Source organism: Heterodontus francisci, unplaced genomic scaffold (assembly GCF_036365525.1).
Source record: "Heterodontus francisci isolate sHetFra1 unplaced genomic scaffold, sHetFra1.hap1 HAP1_SCAFFOLD_918, whole genome shotgun sequence".
NCBI classification, from domain to species: Eukaryota; Metazoa; Chordata; class Chondrichthyes; order Heterodontiformes; family Heterodontidae; genus Heterodontus; species Heterodontus francisci.
This window is the reverse complement of record NW_027141348.1, coordinates 163650-180000: the sequence shown is the minus strand read 5'-3', so window position 1 is coordinate 180000 and position 16351 is coordinate 163650. Positions and strand designations below refer to the sequence as shown.

The 16351-nt window shown below is 53.1% G+C and overlaps 1 protein-coding gene across 1 annotated transcript in view; it reads left to right on the top strand.

Moving 5' to 3' along the window:
* Positions 1 to 16351, top strand: part of LOC137362923 (lysine-specific demethylase 6B-like) — a 47323-nt gene that overhangs the window by 6114 nt on the left and 24858 nt on the right. The window contains exons 3-6 of the mRNA XM_068027077.1: positions 10531 to 10641; positions 12748 to 12900; positions 14466 to 14595; positions 15338 to 15430. Coding sequence (XP_067883178.1) covers positions 14471 to 14595; positions 15338 to 15430 — 218 coding nt within the window. The 5' untranslated portion in view covers positions 10531 to 10641; positions 12748 to 12900; positions 14466 to 14470. The remainder of the gene's footprint in view (positions 1 to 10530; positions 10642 to 12747; positions 12901 to 14465; positions 14596 to 15337; positions 15431 to 16351) is intronic.

Below are 16351 nucleotides of genomic sequence, written 5' to 3'. Positions count from 1 at the left end.
TCTCTGTCTCTCTGCCTGTGTCTCTCTCTCTCTCTTTCGCTCTGCCTGCCTCTGTCTCTCTCTCTCGCTCTGTCTCTCTCTCTCGCTCTGTCTCTCTCTCTCTCGCTCTGTCTCTCTCTCTCTCGCTCTGTCTCTCTCTCTCTCGCTCTGTCTCTCTCTCTCTCTCGCTCTGTCTCTCTCTCTCTCTCGCTCTGTCTCTCTCTCTCTCTCGCTCTGTCTCTCTCTCTCTCGCTCTGTCTCTCTCTCTCTCGCTCTGTCTCTCTCTCTCTCGCTCTGTCTCTCTCCCTCTCGCTCTGTCTTTCTCTCTCTCTCTCTGTCTCTGTCTCTCTCTCTCTGTCTCTGTCTCTCTCGCTCTGTCTCTGTCTCTCTCGCTCTGTCTCTGTCTCTCGCTCTCTCGCCCTGTTGCTCGCTCTCTCTCTCTCTCTCTTTGGACAGGTCTTCCCCCTGCCGCAGTGTGTGGGAATGTAAATATCCAACCAGTGCATGATGTCATGTGACCCGTGTTTGCACGGTGTATCTGTGCATGTGAACTTTAACCTCCTTTTTGTGTTGGAATTGAGAGCAAAGCAGAGACCTGGGAGTCATTTGAGGGCTGACTGCTTTAACCTTGGTCACTCACTGGTGGGAAAGCTGCAGTAGATATACCGACCGCGAATACAAAAGCAAGGAAGTGAAGATAAACCTTTATAAAACACCGGTTCAGCTTCAAATGGAGTATTGTGTCCAATATTGCAGTGTTCTGCGGCAATTTCTATAAAACGGTGTTATTGGACAAAATTTGACACGGAGACACGTGAGGGGGTGTTAGGACAGGTGACCCAAAGCGTGGTCAAGGGGCGCCGGAAAGGCGGAGAAGATTAGAGAGGGAATTGCAGAGCTTGGGCGGCTGAAGGCACGACCGCCAGTGGTAGAGCTCAGGGCAAGAGGCCGGAATTGGAGGGGCACAGAGATCCCGGGCGGGTGGTAGGGGCTGGAGGAGGGGTGCAGAGATGGGGAGGGCTTTGAACACGAGGATTTTAAACTGGTAGCTCTCATTGGTTAATTGCTGATCTGTCACTCTGTAATGATGGGGAGCGGAGCCCCCTCCCTCGTACTTTATGGTGCTGGGGGCAAGGGGGAGAATCCCTGTCTGTATCCAAAACAGTAGCATCGGCAACTCCTGTTCTGGCTGGAGGGAGTCAACTGCGTGCCAGGGCTTTCTGTAATGGTGGCCCTTGTGTGCTTTTTGCCACTTAGTACAGAATACCCAGACATAACAATTCTAGTCTCTGCCCTGAGGTGATGTTTAGAGCCAGCGTTTGGAACTGCAGTGAAACCACTGGTTAATTTAACGTCTGCGGCAGTTCTATCCGCACTCTGTTTTTTTGGGACGTGGGACGCCCAGCCTCAAAACAGAGAGGCAAACTGAATGCGGCATAGCTTTCCTTCAACAAAAAGAAACACGGTGGGTAAGATAAAAAGCAAAATACTGCGGATGCTGGGAAATCCGAAGTTTAAAAATAAGTTCTGGACGTGCTCGGCAGGTCGGGCAGCGTCTGTGGAGAGAGAAGCAGAGTTAGCGTTTCAGGTCTGTGACCTCGCGTCAGAACGGGCAAAGGTTGGAAATGTAATCGGTCTTAAGCAAATAAAGCAGGGGTGGGGCAAAGAGATAACACGAGGGAAAGTGTTGAAAGGACAAGGTCAGAGAGAATAACCGACCAGAAGGTCATGGAGCAAAGGCAAAGGGTGTGTTAATGGTGTGCTGAAAGACAAAGCGTTCGTGCAGAGAGGGTGTTAATTGACGGAAATGGTGGGTAAGATATTTGATGCGATAGAACTTTCGAAGGGAAAGGGGGAATGGGACGAAGGAGAGGGAACAGGGGCGACGGGGGAAAGGGAAATGAGTGGAGGGCTCTTTAAGAGAGCCAGTACAGGCAGGTGGGGGCGCTGAATTGAGCTGTAAGATTCCACGATTCTCCGTCTGTTTCTCCGTCAGGGATGGAGGTGCACTTGGGCACTTCCTGCTGTCTTCACACCAGGCAGACGCTGTCAGGGCAGCCGGTTCTGGCGTTTTGCCTCTCCTCGCACGCTGTTGGTTGGGTCTAAGACAGGCGGCCAAAAAAGCTCGATCCGAGAGGCCGGTTTACGGGGCGTCTTAAAGGAGGAGGGAGAGGCGGAGAGGGTTTAGGGAGGGAATTCCACAGCTCGGGGCCCCAGGCAGCTGAAGACACGGCCGCCAATGGTGGAGCGATGGGAAATCGGGGGGGGGATGCCCGAGAGGCGAGAATGGGAAGAAATTAAATATCGTGCCGAAGTGTGGAAGATTTCATTCACTCTAACTTTCAGGCGTGCGGAAGAATGATGTTTGAGAATTTTCCTGTTGCCGCCCGAGGTTTGAAGTTGCTGGGACGTTCAAAGTGCCTCTCTACCCCACCCCACACCCCCAAACTCTTTGTCTTTCCATTCTGTCAGCACAGCTTGTGCAATGTTTGACCCCGTGACAAAGACCACAGGTTTCCGATGCTCGTTGGCCTTTTTTTTTTAAAAAGGAATGTAAATATATATAATTGTTCCATAGGAAGTTACTGCCAGAACAGGAAGCAGTTCCTGTCTGCACACCATACTGCCTTCCTGCCGGTGTCACCTCTACTTCCTCCCCGACAAGTTGAGAGCTACAATTTCCTGCCAGCTGAACGAGGGTCGATCACACAATCCCGGCCTCCCCCTGTCACAGTCCTTTATCTCCCCTTTCCTGTTCCATCCCATTCTTTTTAATGTCCGTTTTGCTTAAATGTGAACCTTTTGTGAGGGATACTGGCTGGTGACGCCAGATCTATCAGAAAAAGCTTATGACTGATGAGCCTGTGTTACTGACTGGATCTCTACTGATGTTAAACCCTCACACTGTCGCTCAGTAACCGCTCTCCCCCCAGCACCCTGTGTTACTGACTGTATCTCTACTGATGTTAATTCAGCTCCCTCACACTGTCGCTCAGTAACCCCTCTCCCCCCAGCACCCTGTGTTACTGACTGTATCTCTACTGATGTTAATTCAGCTCCCTCACACTGTCATTCAGTAACCCCTCTCCCCCCAGCACCCTGTGTTACTGACTGTATCTCTACTGATGTTAAACCCTCGCACTGTCACTCAGTAACCCCTCTCCCCCAGCACCCTGTGTTACTGACTGTATCTCTACTGATGTTAATTCAGCTCCCTCACACTGTCACTCAGTAACCCCTCTCCCCCCAACCCCCTGTGTTACTGACTGTATCTCTACTGATGTTAATTCAACTCCCTCACACTGTCACTCAGTAACCCCTCTCCCCCCAGCCCCCTGTGTTACTGACTGTATCTCTACTGATGTTAATTCAACTCCCTCACACTGTCACTCAGTAACCCCACTCCCCCCAGCCCCCTGTGTTACTGACTGTATCTCTGCTGATGTTAAACCCTCGCACTGTCACTCAGTAACCCCTCTCCCCCCAGCACCCTGTGTAACTGACTGTATCTCTACTGATGTTAAACCCTCACACTGTCATTCAGTAACCCCTCTCCCCCCAGCACCCTGTGTTACTGACTGTATCTCTACTGATGTTAATCCAGCTCCCTCACACTGTCACTCAGTAACCCCACTCCCCCCAGCCCCCTGTGTTACTGACTGTATCTCTACTGATGTTAAACCCTCACACTGTCATTCAGTAACCCCTCTCCCCCCAGCACCCTGTGTTACTGACTGTATCTCTACTGATGTTAATCCAGCTCCCTCACACTGTCACTCAGTAACCCCTCTCCCCCCAGTGCCCTGTGTTACTGACTGTATCTCTATTGATGTTAATGCAGCTCCCTCACACTGTCACTCAGTAACCCCTCTCCCCCCAGCACCCTGTGTTACTGACTGTATCTCTACTGATGTTAATTCAACTCCCTCACACTGTCACTCAGTAACCCCTCTCCCCCCAGCCCCCTGTGTTACTGACTGTATCTCTACTGATGTTAAACCCTCGCACTGTCACTCAGTAACCCCTCTCCCCCCAGCCCCCTGTGTTACTGACTGTATCTCTACTGATGTTAATTCAACTCCCTCACACTGTCACTCAGTAACCCCTCTCCCCCCAGCACCCTGTGTTACTGACTGTATCTCTACTGATGTTAATTCAACTCCCTCACACTGTCACTCAGTAACCCCACTCCCCCCAGCCCCCTGTGTTACTGACTGTATCTCTACTGATGTTAAATCCTCGCACTGTCACTCAGTAACCCCTCTCCCCCAAGCCCCCTGTGTTACTGACTATCTCTACTGATGTGAAACCCTCGCACTGTCACTCAGTAACCCCACTCTCCCCAGCGCCCTGTGTTACTGACTGTATCTCTACTGATGTTAATCCAGCTCCCTCACACTGTCACTCAGTAACCCCTCTCCCCCCAGCACTCTGTGTTACTGACTGTATCTCTACTGATGTGAAACCCTCGCACTGTCACTCAGTAACCCCTCTCCCCCCCAGCACCCTGTGTTACTGACTGTATCTCTACTGATGTTAATCCAGCTCTCTCGCACTGTCACTCAGTAACCCCTCTCCCCCAGCACCCTGTGTTACTGACTGTATCTCTACTGATGTTAATCCAGCTCCCTCACACTGTCACTCAGTAACCCCTCTCCCCCCCAGCACCCTGTGTTACTGACTGTATCTCTACTGATGTTAATTCAGCTCCCCCGCACTGTCACTCAGGAACCCCTCACCCCCACAGCACCCTGTGTTACTGACTGTATCTCTACTGATGTTAATTCAGCTCCCTCACACTGTCACTCAGTAACCCCTCTCCCCCCAGCACCCTGTGTTACTGACTGTATCTCTACTGATGTTAATCCAGCTCCCTCACACTGTCACTCAGTAACCCCTCTCCCCCCAGCGCCCTGTGTTACTGACTGTATCTCTACTGATGTTAATTCAGCTCCCTCACACTGTCACTCAGTAACACCTCTCCCCCAAGCACCCTGTGTTACTGACTGTACCTCTACTGATGTTAATCCAGCTCACTCACACTGTCACTCAGTAACCCCTCTCCCCCCAGCGCCCTGTGTTACTGACTGTATCTCAACTGATGTTAATCCAGCTCCCTCACACTGTCACTCAGTAACCCCTCTCCCCCCAGCGCCCTGTGTTACTGACTGTATCTCTACTGATGTTAATCCAGCTCCTTCACACTGTCACTCAGTAACCCCTCTCCCCCCAGCACCCTGTGTTACTGACTGTATCTCTACTGATGTTAATCCAGCTCCCTCACACTGTCACTCAATAACCCCTCTCCCCCCAGCACCCTGTGTCGCTGACTGTATCTCTACTGATGTTAATCCAGCTCCCTCACACTGTCACTCAGTAACCCCTCTCCCCCCAGCACCCTGTGTTACTGACTGTATCTCTACTGATGTTAATCCAGCTCCCTCACACTGTCACTCAATAACCCCTCTCCCCCCAGCACCCTGTGTCGCTGACTGTATCTCTACTGATGTTAATCCAGCTCCCTCACACTGTTACTCAGTAACTCACTCTGACCAGTTCTGCGCTCATTGTTAAATGGACCTTTGAGAAGTTGTTTGTGAGTTAGGCGGTGAGTAAGGGTTCCGATTGTCTGTGACACAACATCAACAGCCATGCAGCAAAGAAAGATTTGCATTTCTATATTGCCTTTCACAACCTCAGAACATCCCAGAAAGCTTTGCAGCCAAGGAACTACCTATCGAGTGTAGTCACTGTTATGATGTGGGAAAGGTGGCAGCCAATTAATGCACAGCAAGCTCCCACGAACAGCGATGTGATAATGACCAGATATTCTCTTCTTTGAGCGATGTTGGTTGAGGGAGAACTCCCCCCCTGCGGTTTTTTTCAGCAGTGGGCGCGGGATCTTTACTGCCCACCTGAGTGGGCTGACGGGGCCCTCGATTTAACGTCGCGTCCAAAAGACAGCGCCTCTGACAGTGCACTGTTCCCTCAGGACTGGCACTGGGAGGGTTGGCCTGTCGGGGGGGCGGGGGGGAACAGTGGGGCAAGGGGTGGGTGGATGTCCTGTGTGAAACCTTCTTCCCTCAACTGGAGCCCGACTAGCTGTGTGTTGGCCCTTTGTGGGATCTTGCTGTGCACAGAATTGGCTCCGTTCTGCTCTGTGGGGGGATGTTTTATTCATTCATGGGATGTGGGCGTCACTGGCCAGGCCGGGATTAATTGCCCATCCCTAATTGCCCTTGAGAAGGTGGTGGTGAGCTGCCTTCTTGAACCGCTGCAGTCCATGTGGTGTAGGTACACCCACAGTGCTGTTAGGAAGGGAGTTCCAGGATCTTGACCCAGCGACAGTGAAGGAACGGCGATATAGTTCCAAGTCAGGATGGTGTGTGGCTTGGAGGGGAACTTGCAGGTGGTGGTGTTCCCATGCATCTGCTGCCCTTGTCCTTCTAGTTGGTAGAGGTCATGGGTTTGCAAGGTGCTGTTGGAAGGAGCCTTGGTGCATTGCTGCAGTGCATCTTGTAGATGGTACACACTGCTGCCACTGTGCGTCGGTGGTGGAGGGAGTGAATGTTGAAGGTGATGGATGGGGTGCTGATCAAGCGAGCTGCTTTGTCCTGGATGGTGTCGAGCTTCGAGTGTTGGAGCTGCACCCTGTCCTGTAGGATCCAGTCAGCACCACGAGGGAGAAAGTGACATCAGAACTCAAAGCAGGCGGTTGCTTGTAAGCTGGTGAGATGGGTGATAGGAACTGAGTCCTCTTTTCGTCAACAGGTTTATTTCCTGTAATGCCCTGACCCCAATGACATGTGTTCGCCTCTTTGCAAAAAAGATCACAGCTATTGGTTTCAGAATCTGATTCACCCGCCCGCTTTTGGGAACCTCCCCTGGCTGTCTGCAAAACATTCGCCTTTGGTCCTGCCCCAGGCTCGGTGCCAGCTGTAGCTCAGTGGGGAATCTCCTCTCTCCCCCCTCCGAATTTGAAGGTTGTAGGATCCGGAGCCCCCCCCCACCCCCCCCCCCAACCCCTCCCGCTGCAGCCTGTATTCCGAGGAATCCCAGGCCAGGGATGGGTGGGAAGTGGGAGCATGGGGTTCTCGTGAAATAGACGCTTAATCTCCCAGACACAGGAGCAAATCTTCACTGCATTCTGATTCCAGTGCTGGCGAATGACCTGTTTGGCGGCAGCAGAATGATCAATTTTGGATCCAATGTCGTAATCACCAGGGGTGATTACAATCACTGTCACCGGTATAAACGGATAGAGTGGTTTCTGCGGTGCTGAGGATTGTGGGTACTATGGCTGCCATTGCATGGTTCCCTACATTGCGACAGCACTTCAAATGAAGGACTTTATTGACTGTAAAGTGCTTTGGGGCGCCCTGCGGATGTAAAGGTGCTATACAAATGCAAGTGTGTGCTGACCAATTGCCGTGAGGGTGGATGGGTCAGGAGCGGAGGGCGAGGGCATAGGGGTTGGTGATGAGAGGTGGTGTGATAGAAATTTCTGGAATACTAAACCTTTGCGAATCATTGGTTAGGCCTCAGCTGGAGGATTGTGTCCAATTCCGGGGCTCCGCACTTAAGGGAGGATGTCGAGGCCTCAGAGAGGGTGCGGAGGAGATTTACTCGGATGGTCCCAGGGATGAGGGACTTTAGTTAATGTGGAGAGACTGGGATTGTTCTCCTCAGAGCGGAGAGGGTTAAGGGGAGATTTAATCGAGGCGTTCAAAATTATGAAAGGGGAAACTGTTTCCAGTGGCAGGAGGATTGGTAACCAGATTTAAGATAATTGGTAAAAAAAAAACAGAGGGGGGGAGATGAGAATTGTTTTTAACGCAGTGAGTTGTTGTGATCTGGAACGCGCTGCCTGAAAGGGCGGTGGAAGCAGATTCAATAGTAACTTTCAAAAGGGGAATTGGAGAAATATTTCGATGGGCGGCACAGTGGCGCAGTGGTTAACACCGCAGCCTCACAGCTCCAGTGACCCGGGTTCGATTCTGGGTACTGCCTGTGCGGAGTTTGCAAGTTCTCCCTGTGTCCGCGTTTGTTTTCTCCGGGTGCTCCGGTTTCCTGCCACAGCCAAAGACTTGCAGGTTGATAGGTAAATTGGCCATTGTAAAAAAAAAATTGCCACTAGTGTAGGTAGGTGGTAAGAGAATTGAGGGAAGGTGGGGATGTGAGAGGGGGAAAAATGGGATTAATGTAGGATTAGTATTAATGGGTGGTTGATGGTTGGTGCTGACTCGGTGAGCCTGTTTCGGTGCTGTATCTCTCTATGACTTGAAGGGGGAAGAAAGAGCAGCGGGGAATGCGCCGAATGGTCGGCTGCTGTGTCATTTTATGCTTCCCGTGCGCACAACCGGAGTTGGTGAGCTGACGGGTGTCGATGAGCGTAACAAACACCACGTGGCATTCATGGACTTAGTCACCAGTTAAATAATGAATGGCCTTTTCTGTGAAACTGTGTCACTGGAATTAAACGTATCGCGGGGGCGAGGGAAGAGAAGTGTTGTCACACGCCAGGTTTGGTCATGGATTCCCCCCTCGGTCTGAGGTCACTTCCTGTTTCAGCGTGACTGTGCCGCTCACCAATTGGCTCCCCCTCCTCCCTCTCTGTGTGTCACAAGCCTGTTGTCATGGGTTACCTTGTGAAATTCCCATCCGTTAGATGCCTTGAGTCACACTTACCAGATTCAGTGATTCTTCAAAGTTTTGTGATGGGAAGGGTGACGGGGACGGATTCCGGGAAGATGGGGACAGGGAGGTGAGGGGAGGAAGGTTTGTGGGGAGGTGACTTTGGAGGGTGGGGGGGCACGGGGTTCAGTTGGGGAGGGACGCAGATCGATTCTTGTAAGCGTCTCTGAGGGAAAATTTAAGAACCTCGCAAGAGTTGAGGTTCTTAACCAACGCAACAGAAAGTGCTGATCACTTCAGAGTCTCGCACCCCAGTGGGTTCAGTCTTGTCGATAGGTCCACTGTTTGTCTGCCTCGATGAGGTAGGGACTGAGCCATCGGGATGGGACCCAGACAGTCTGGGGTGGGGGCGCGCGACTGCTCTCTCGGAACAGTCCCTCTGGGAGGTTTAACCTTATTGGGAAGGGGGTTGTGGGGGGGTGGGGGGGGGGGCAGTCGTTTCCTCCCCCCCCCCCCCAGGCTAGACAGAGGCAAAACCTTGCCCTCTGGGTGGTCAGGGGCAGCCCTTGTACCCACTCCTGGTGGCTGTCCGGCGACGCGCGGCCAGGATCGGGCCGGGCTGCGATTCCTTTCCCAGTCGAATAGTCCAGCCCTCGCCCGCTCTCTGGAGCGTGGGCAAGGTATCACGAGGGGCAGAGACTGTACCCCAGGGAGGGTTTCGGGAGTTTGGGGTGGGCGGGGGGTGGGGGGGTGTTGGTTATGTGGCAAGATTGGTATTGGGAACTGGGGAAAGCCCCAACTAAGCAGTTCAGTTACTGAATGGGGTTTAACTGGGGTTGGGGGGAGGAGGTGGGGGAGAGAGGGGGCACCCCCCCCCCCCAGTGGTGGGACCTGGGATTGCAGCAGCTCACGGACACAAACTGGACCTCCTGCTCCTCCTAGTGGCCGCCTGGCGGTGCAGCGATGTCGCCTATCGAACTTATATCAACAGGGTAAAAAATTTATCTGGGTGTCACGATGGAGCTGGAGAGGGAATAATTGAGACAGGGAGATTTCATTTCGCAGCTAGTAAAGTATTGTGGGGATTTTTAAACTTATTGTAATATATCTTTTGTACCTTTCCTTCCTGTCTCTCCTTTTCTATTTTTAATCCAATCTTTCTCTCTCATTTTCTCTTTCTCTACCTCATTTCTCTCTCAATTCTCCCCCCTCCCGTTTCCTTCTGTATCCTTCTTTCCGAATATTTAAATCTTCCTTGATTGTTGGCCCTCATCGTTCATGGCGGTCCCAGATGGCCTTGCAGTTCCAGAGAGTCATTACGGCACAGAAGGAGGCCGTTCAGCCTATCAAGTGCATGCTGGCTCTCTGTAGAGCAATCCAATCAGTCCCATTCCCCGCAGCCCTGCAAGTTTATTTCCCTCAAGTGCCCATCCAATTTTTCATTTTTGAAATCATTGCTCGTCTCCGCTTTCACCGCCCTCGTAGGCAGCGAGTTCCAGGTCGTCACCACTCGCTGTGATTTTTTTTTTTTAAAGTTCTTTCTCACATCCCCCGCTGTATCTCTTGCGCAAAATCCTTCCTAAAGCGTGGGGACCGGGACCGGACGCAATAGTCCAGCAGTTTCCGAGCCACTTAAAGGAGCTTTATTTAAGGCGGTAGCTGATGGGAAGCACGTGCACGGCGTTGAAGGCGGGAGCTGCGATGCCCCACGCAGCCGAACAGCCGGCCGGCTAGTCTAGCCTGGTGTGCGGATGAGCGGCCACAGTTCAGCTCCTGCAAAAGTGGGGGGGGGGGGAGGGGGATTCCATTTAAAGGTTAAAAGCGTATTGGGAAAGGTTTCTGTGCTCTCTGGGCTGTGTGACCACTGCTCCCATATCTCACTTACTAACAGGGCTGTTTTCCCCCTCCCCCCTTCAGAGAATTCTGCTGTGGAGACCAGAAGAACGCAGCTGATTGGTTAAAGGAAGCGTCCAAGCTGAGATTTGATTGGCCCTCGGCGTGCCTGTGACCTTTGGAGCGGTGGGTCAGGTGATTTACTCTGGACAATGGCCGCCTGGGGGTAGAGCGGCACCCGGGAGCTGAGGATCGGAGGTGGGGGGTTACGGAGGAGAGGGAAGGGGGGGGGGGGGGGGGGAAGAGTTTGGGGGGTGTTGGCTGTATGAACTTCTGAAGCCCAGGTGTGGGGCAGAAAGTTCCGGCAGGGTCACCTCAGTTGCTGAATTGGGGTTGCCAACTCTGGTTGGACGCATTCCTGGAGGTTTTGTCACATGACCACCTGCCTCCAACCACGTGGTCAAAGAACCTTTCTGTGGTCTCCTAATGCTTCTATTACTGACCAATTAAAACGCTCAGTGGTTTTCTTTTGCCCGAACCAGCGGCCAGGAGATTGACCTTTAATCTCTCGAGACTCCAGGGGTGGACAAGATGGCCGCCAGATGAGATCGGCCGATTCGCTGTTGTCTTCCTCCTGCCGGCTTCTGTCTGTCTGTGCTGGGGGTGGGGGGGGGGGGTCCTGTCTGGCTGGCTGTCTGTGCTGGGAGGGGGGCCTGGCTGTCTGCTGGGGTCTGGCTGTCTGCTGGGAATCTGGCTGTCTGCTGAGGGTCTGTCTGGCTGGCTGGGGGTCTGTCTGGCTTGCTGGGGGTCTGTCTGTCTGCTGGGGTCTGTCTGTCTGGATGTTTGCTGGGGTCTGTCTGGCTGGCTGGATGTTTGCTGGGGTCTGGCTTCCTGTTGGGGGTCTGTCTGGCTGCTGGAGGTCTGGCTGTCTGCTGGGGATCAGTCTGGCTGGCTGGCTGCTGGGGATCTGTCTGGCTGTCTGCTGAGAGTCTGTCTGGTTGGTTGCTGGGGATTTGTCTGTCTGCTGGGGTCTGGCTGTCTGCTGGGGATCTGGCTGCTGGGGATCTGGCTGTCTGCTGAGGGTCTGTCTGGCTGGCTGTCTGCTGGGGATCTGGCTGTCTGAGGGTCTGTCTGGCTGTCTGCTGAGGGTCTGTCTGGCTGTCTGCTGGGGGTCTGTCTGGCTGTCTGCTGGGGATCTGTCTGGCTGTCTGTCTATCTGCTGGGAGTCTGTCTGGCTGTCTGTCTGTCTGCTGGGAGTCTGTCTGTCTGACTGCTGGGAGTCTGTCTGTCTGCTGGGGGCCTGTCTGGCTGTCTGCTGGGGGCCTGTCTGGCTGTCTGCTGGGGGTCTGTCTGGCTGTCTGCTGGGGGTCTGTCTGGCTGTCTGCTGGGAGTCTGTCTGGCTGTCTGCTGGGGATCTGTCTGGCTGTCTGTCTATCTGCTGGGAGTCTGTCTGGCTGTCTGTCTGTCTGCTGGGAGTCTGTCTGTCTGACTGCTGGGAGTCTGTCTGTCTGCTGGGGGCCTGTCTGGCTGTCTGCTGGGGGTCTGTCTGGCTGTCTGCTGGGGGTCTGTCTGGCTGTCTGCTGGGGGTCTGTCTGGCTGGCTGTCTTGTCTGCTGGGAGTCTGTCTGTCTGTCTGCTGGGGGCCTGTCTGGCTGTCTGCTGGGAGTCTGTCTGTCTGCTGGGAGTCTGTCTGTCTGTCTGCTGGGAGTCTGTCTGTCTGTCTGCTGGGAGTCTGTCTGTCTGTCTGCTGGGGGCCTGTCTGTCTGCTGGGGGCCTGTCTTGTCTACTCGAACATTCAAAGGTTTTTTTTTTCTGCTCCTCCTTCAGGCCTCAAAGTGAAGTCTGATCACCTGCTCTCAGTCTGGTTTCTAACCTCGCTGTCGGCTGTAACTCAGTGCATCGCAATCTCCCATCAGAAGGCTGTGGGTTCGAGTCCCACTCCAGAGGCTTGAACCCATAATCCAGGCCGACGCTTCAGTTGCCAGTGCTGAGGGAGTGCTGCACTGTCGGAGGTGCTGTCTTTCGGACGAGACGTTAAACCGAGAGTCCCATCTGCCTCTCAGGTGGATGTGAAAGATCCCACGGGCACAATTAAAACAACCTCCTTGACTGAGCTTTTGGTGCTAAATTTTCGTTGTCAATTGGGGCCTGATTTATGCTCCTGTGAAGCACCTTGGGACGTTTACTGCGTTAAAGGCACTATATAAATGCACATTAGCTGTTTCTGACAGAGGGGAGAGCGTGTGATTTCTGTTGGATCCTCCTGTGTGCACTCAAGCTTGTTCTCTGTTTCCTTTTGTAGTGTTTTATGGGGCTCAGCGGAAGCCAAAGGAGACATCAGCAGCAGTTCTAGAAGCTTCCGCCAGCTCCTACCCGCCCCCTGCCCCTCCCCCACCCCTGGAGGACTCCGCCTTCCCTGAACCACGGTGCCCACAGCGCAGCAGGCTGGCGTAAGGTGAGAGGCACTGGACAAGCCAAGTGTGTGGTGATTGTAGACCGTGCCACCGGGGTGACTTGCCCTTCTGTGTTGTAGCTACCGCCGGGGAGGTGTCTAACCTCTGAGACATCTCCCCCCTACTTCAGACCCCCACCCCAAACCCAGATTGGCTATTCTTTACCGATGAGCATCAGCCTTTAGCGGCAACTGGCTATTTGGCAATAGGAGGCATCGCAAAAGCAAAAAAAATAATTAAATGACTGTTCCCACCCTGATCTGACAGCCACACACTGTCCAACCAGGGAATTAGCACATTGTCAAATCCCCTCTCCAGAGACTCCAGCGTAGAATCCAGGCCGACGCTCCCATTGAAGTACTGAGGGAGTGCTGCACTGTTGGAGGTGCCGTCTTTCAGATGAGACGTTGAGCCGAGGCCCCCGTTCGTCCTCTCAGGTGGATGTAAAAGATCCCACGGCTGCTTTTGGAAGAGGTGTGCGTGTGTGTCTGTGTGTTGCCCTCGGGGCGGGGAAGGTTCCGGAATCTGCTGCCTGTTGATGACAAAACAGATTCTGTACATGGTTTATCAGGAAAAGCTGCGATGCTGTCTCACATGGTTAATGGACAGAGGCCTGGGGCCTTCACGTCACCTCTAAACCTGGGTTTGAATCCAGCTCCAAGATTGATCCCATTAGGAGTTGTTCCTCCGAGATAGGGGACAGTGTAGAGGGAGCTTTACTCTATATCTAACCCCGTGCTGTACCTGTCCTGGGAGTGATTGATGGGGAAAGTGTAGAGGGAGCTTTACTCTATATCTAACCCCGTGCTGTACCTGTCCTGGGAGTGTTTGATGGGGAAAGTGTAGAGGGAGCTTTACTCTATATCTAACCCCGTGCTGTACCTGTCCTGGGAGTGTTTGATGGGGAAAGTGTAGAGGGAGCTTTACTCTGTATCTAACCCCATGCTGTACCTGTCCTGGGAGTGTTTGATGGGGACCGTGTAGAGGGAGCTTTACTCTGTATCTAAACCCCCGTGCTGTACCTGTCCTGGGAGTGTTTGATGGGGACAGTGTAGAGGGAGCTTTACTCTGTATCTAACCTCGTGCTGTACCTGTCCTGGGAGTGTTTGATGGGGACAGTGTAGAGGGAGCTTTACTCTGTATCTAACCCCGTGCTGTACCTGTCCTGGGAGTGTTTGATGGGGACAGTGTAGAGGGAGCTTTACTCTGTATCTAACCCCGTGCTGTACCTGTCCTGGGAGTGTTTGATGGGGACAGTGTAGAGGGAGCTTTACTCTGTATCTAACCCCGTGCTGTACCTGTCCTGGGAGTGTTTGATGGGGACAGTGTAGAGGGAGCTTTACTCTGTATCTAACCCCGTGCTGTACCTGTCCTGGGAGTGTTTGATGGGGACAGTGTAGAGGGAGCTTTACTCTGTATCTAACCCCGTGCTGTACCTGTCCTGGGAGTGTTTGGATGATGTTGAGGGTACACTAAGGAACGTGCTGAGAGACTATGTGGGACTGACCACTCTGACTGACCCTCTCTGCTGTGTGCCGTGACCCATTGTTGACCTTTGCCCCCGCAGACTGGATGCATCACACGGCGGAACAGTTTGGAGTGCGCGGTGCACGTGAAGCTTTCCCGATTGACAGCCTGTCCCGAGCAGGGGGAGGGTGGAGCCCCGCCCCCCAGCGACCATGGCCCCCCAGCGGCAGGTAAGAGGGAGGCCCCGCGTCGCAAGGGGCCCACTATCGGAATGATCCAGCGACAGTGAAGGGACGGCGATATAGTTCCAAGTCAGGGTGGTGTGTGACTTGGAGGGGAACTTGCAGGTGGAGAGAGGCATAGATTTTTAAGGTGGTGGATGGAGAGTCAATCAAGCAGGCTACCACATTTGTCGCAGTCCTGCTGTTTTGCCCTGCTCCGCTTTCTGCACCCCAGTTCCCTCCTGACTCCCCAAAGCCTGTCCACCATCTACAAGGCACAGGTCAGGAGTGTGATGGAATACTCTCTACTTGCCTGGATGGGTGCAGCTCCAACAACACTCAAGAAGCTCGACACCATCCAGGACAAAGCAGCCCACTTGATTGGCACCCCATCTACAAACATTCACTCCCTCCACCACCGACGCACAGTGACAGCAGTGTGTACCATCTACAAGATGCACTACAGCAACGCACCAAGGCTCCTTAGACAGCACCTTCCAAACCCGCAACCTCTACCGCCTAGAAGGACAAGGGCAGCAGATGCATGGGAACACCACCACCTGCAAGTTCCACGCCAAGGGGTGACTGCAAGGCTTTGAGGTCAAAGGGGAAAGCATGGCGCTGGCTATTCTGAGCTGAGGGCCACATACCCAGGAAGTGGGGGTGCAGCTTGAGGGGGTAAAATGGGCTTTCGAGTGATTGTCAGGCCCTTTAACCCTCTGATTTATTCCCCGCCCGCTCTCTCTGCCAGGTGCTCCGCCAACGTCGCCCAGAACCAGTATAACTCCTATCCCAGCCACATGTCAAGTATCGGACACTCTGGAAAGTCATACTGTCCCTCTGGGTAAGAACTTCAGGCCAGTCTGCTTTCTGTACCCGAGGTTTGGGAGGCATTTGTGGGCATGCATTTTCTTGGGTGGTGGGGGGAGTTGCGGTGGTTGAGGTGGGGGGGGATGCGGGTGATGAGGCCGGAGGAAACGGGTGCTTGTGGCAGTAATTGTTGACTGCATGTTAACTAGGTGTTTAATTGTGTTCGGGTGCTGGGCATTAAGCAGGGATTCACTAGTGCTCCTGTGAATAGGAGCAGACTGAAACTGTGGCTGTTTGGGGTTGACAGTTGAAGTTTGTTGAGTGCGTGAAGGCTGGGCTCCAGTTGTGTCCTTCACCACCTGGCTGTATAAATTCATCGTCATTACGGCACAGAAGGAGGCCATTCGGCCCTCAGAGTCCATGCCAGCTCTCTGTAGATCGATCCAATCAGTCCCATTCCCCCGCTCTATCCCTGTAGCCCATCCAATTTCCTTTTGAAGTCATTGATCATCTCCGCTTCCACCACCCCCATAGGCAGCGAGTTTCCCAGCTTCTCCAACCTAACCTTGTAGCTAAAATCCCCCATCCCTGGAACCATTCTGGTAAATCTCCTCCGCACCCTCTCAAGGACACTCACCTCCTTCCTAAAGTGTGGTGACCAGAACTGGACGCAATCCTCCAGTTGGGACCTAATCAGAGTTTTATATAGGTTCAGCATACCTTTCCTGCTTTTGTGCTCAAAACCTCTATTTATGAAGCCCAAGATCCCATATGCATCGCTAATTACTCTCTCAATCTGTCCCGCCACCTTCAAAGATCGATGCACATGAACCCCAGGCCCCTCTATCCCTGCACACTCTTGAAAACGGTGCCATTAAATCTATATCGCCTCTCCCTATCCCTCTGCCAAAATGCATCATCACACAATACTCTGTATTAAATTCCATTTGCCACT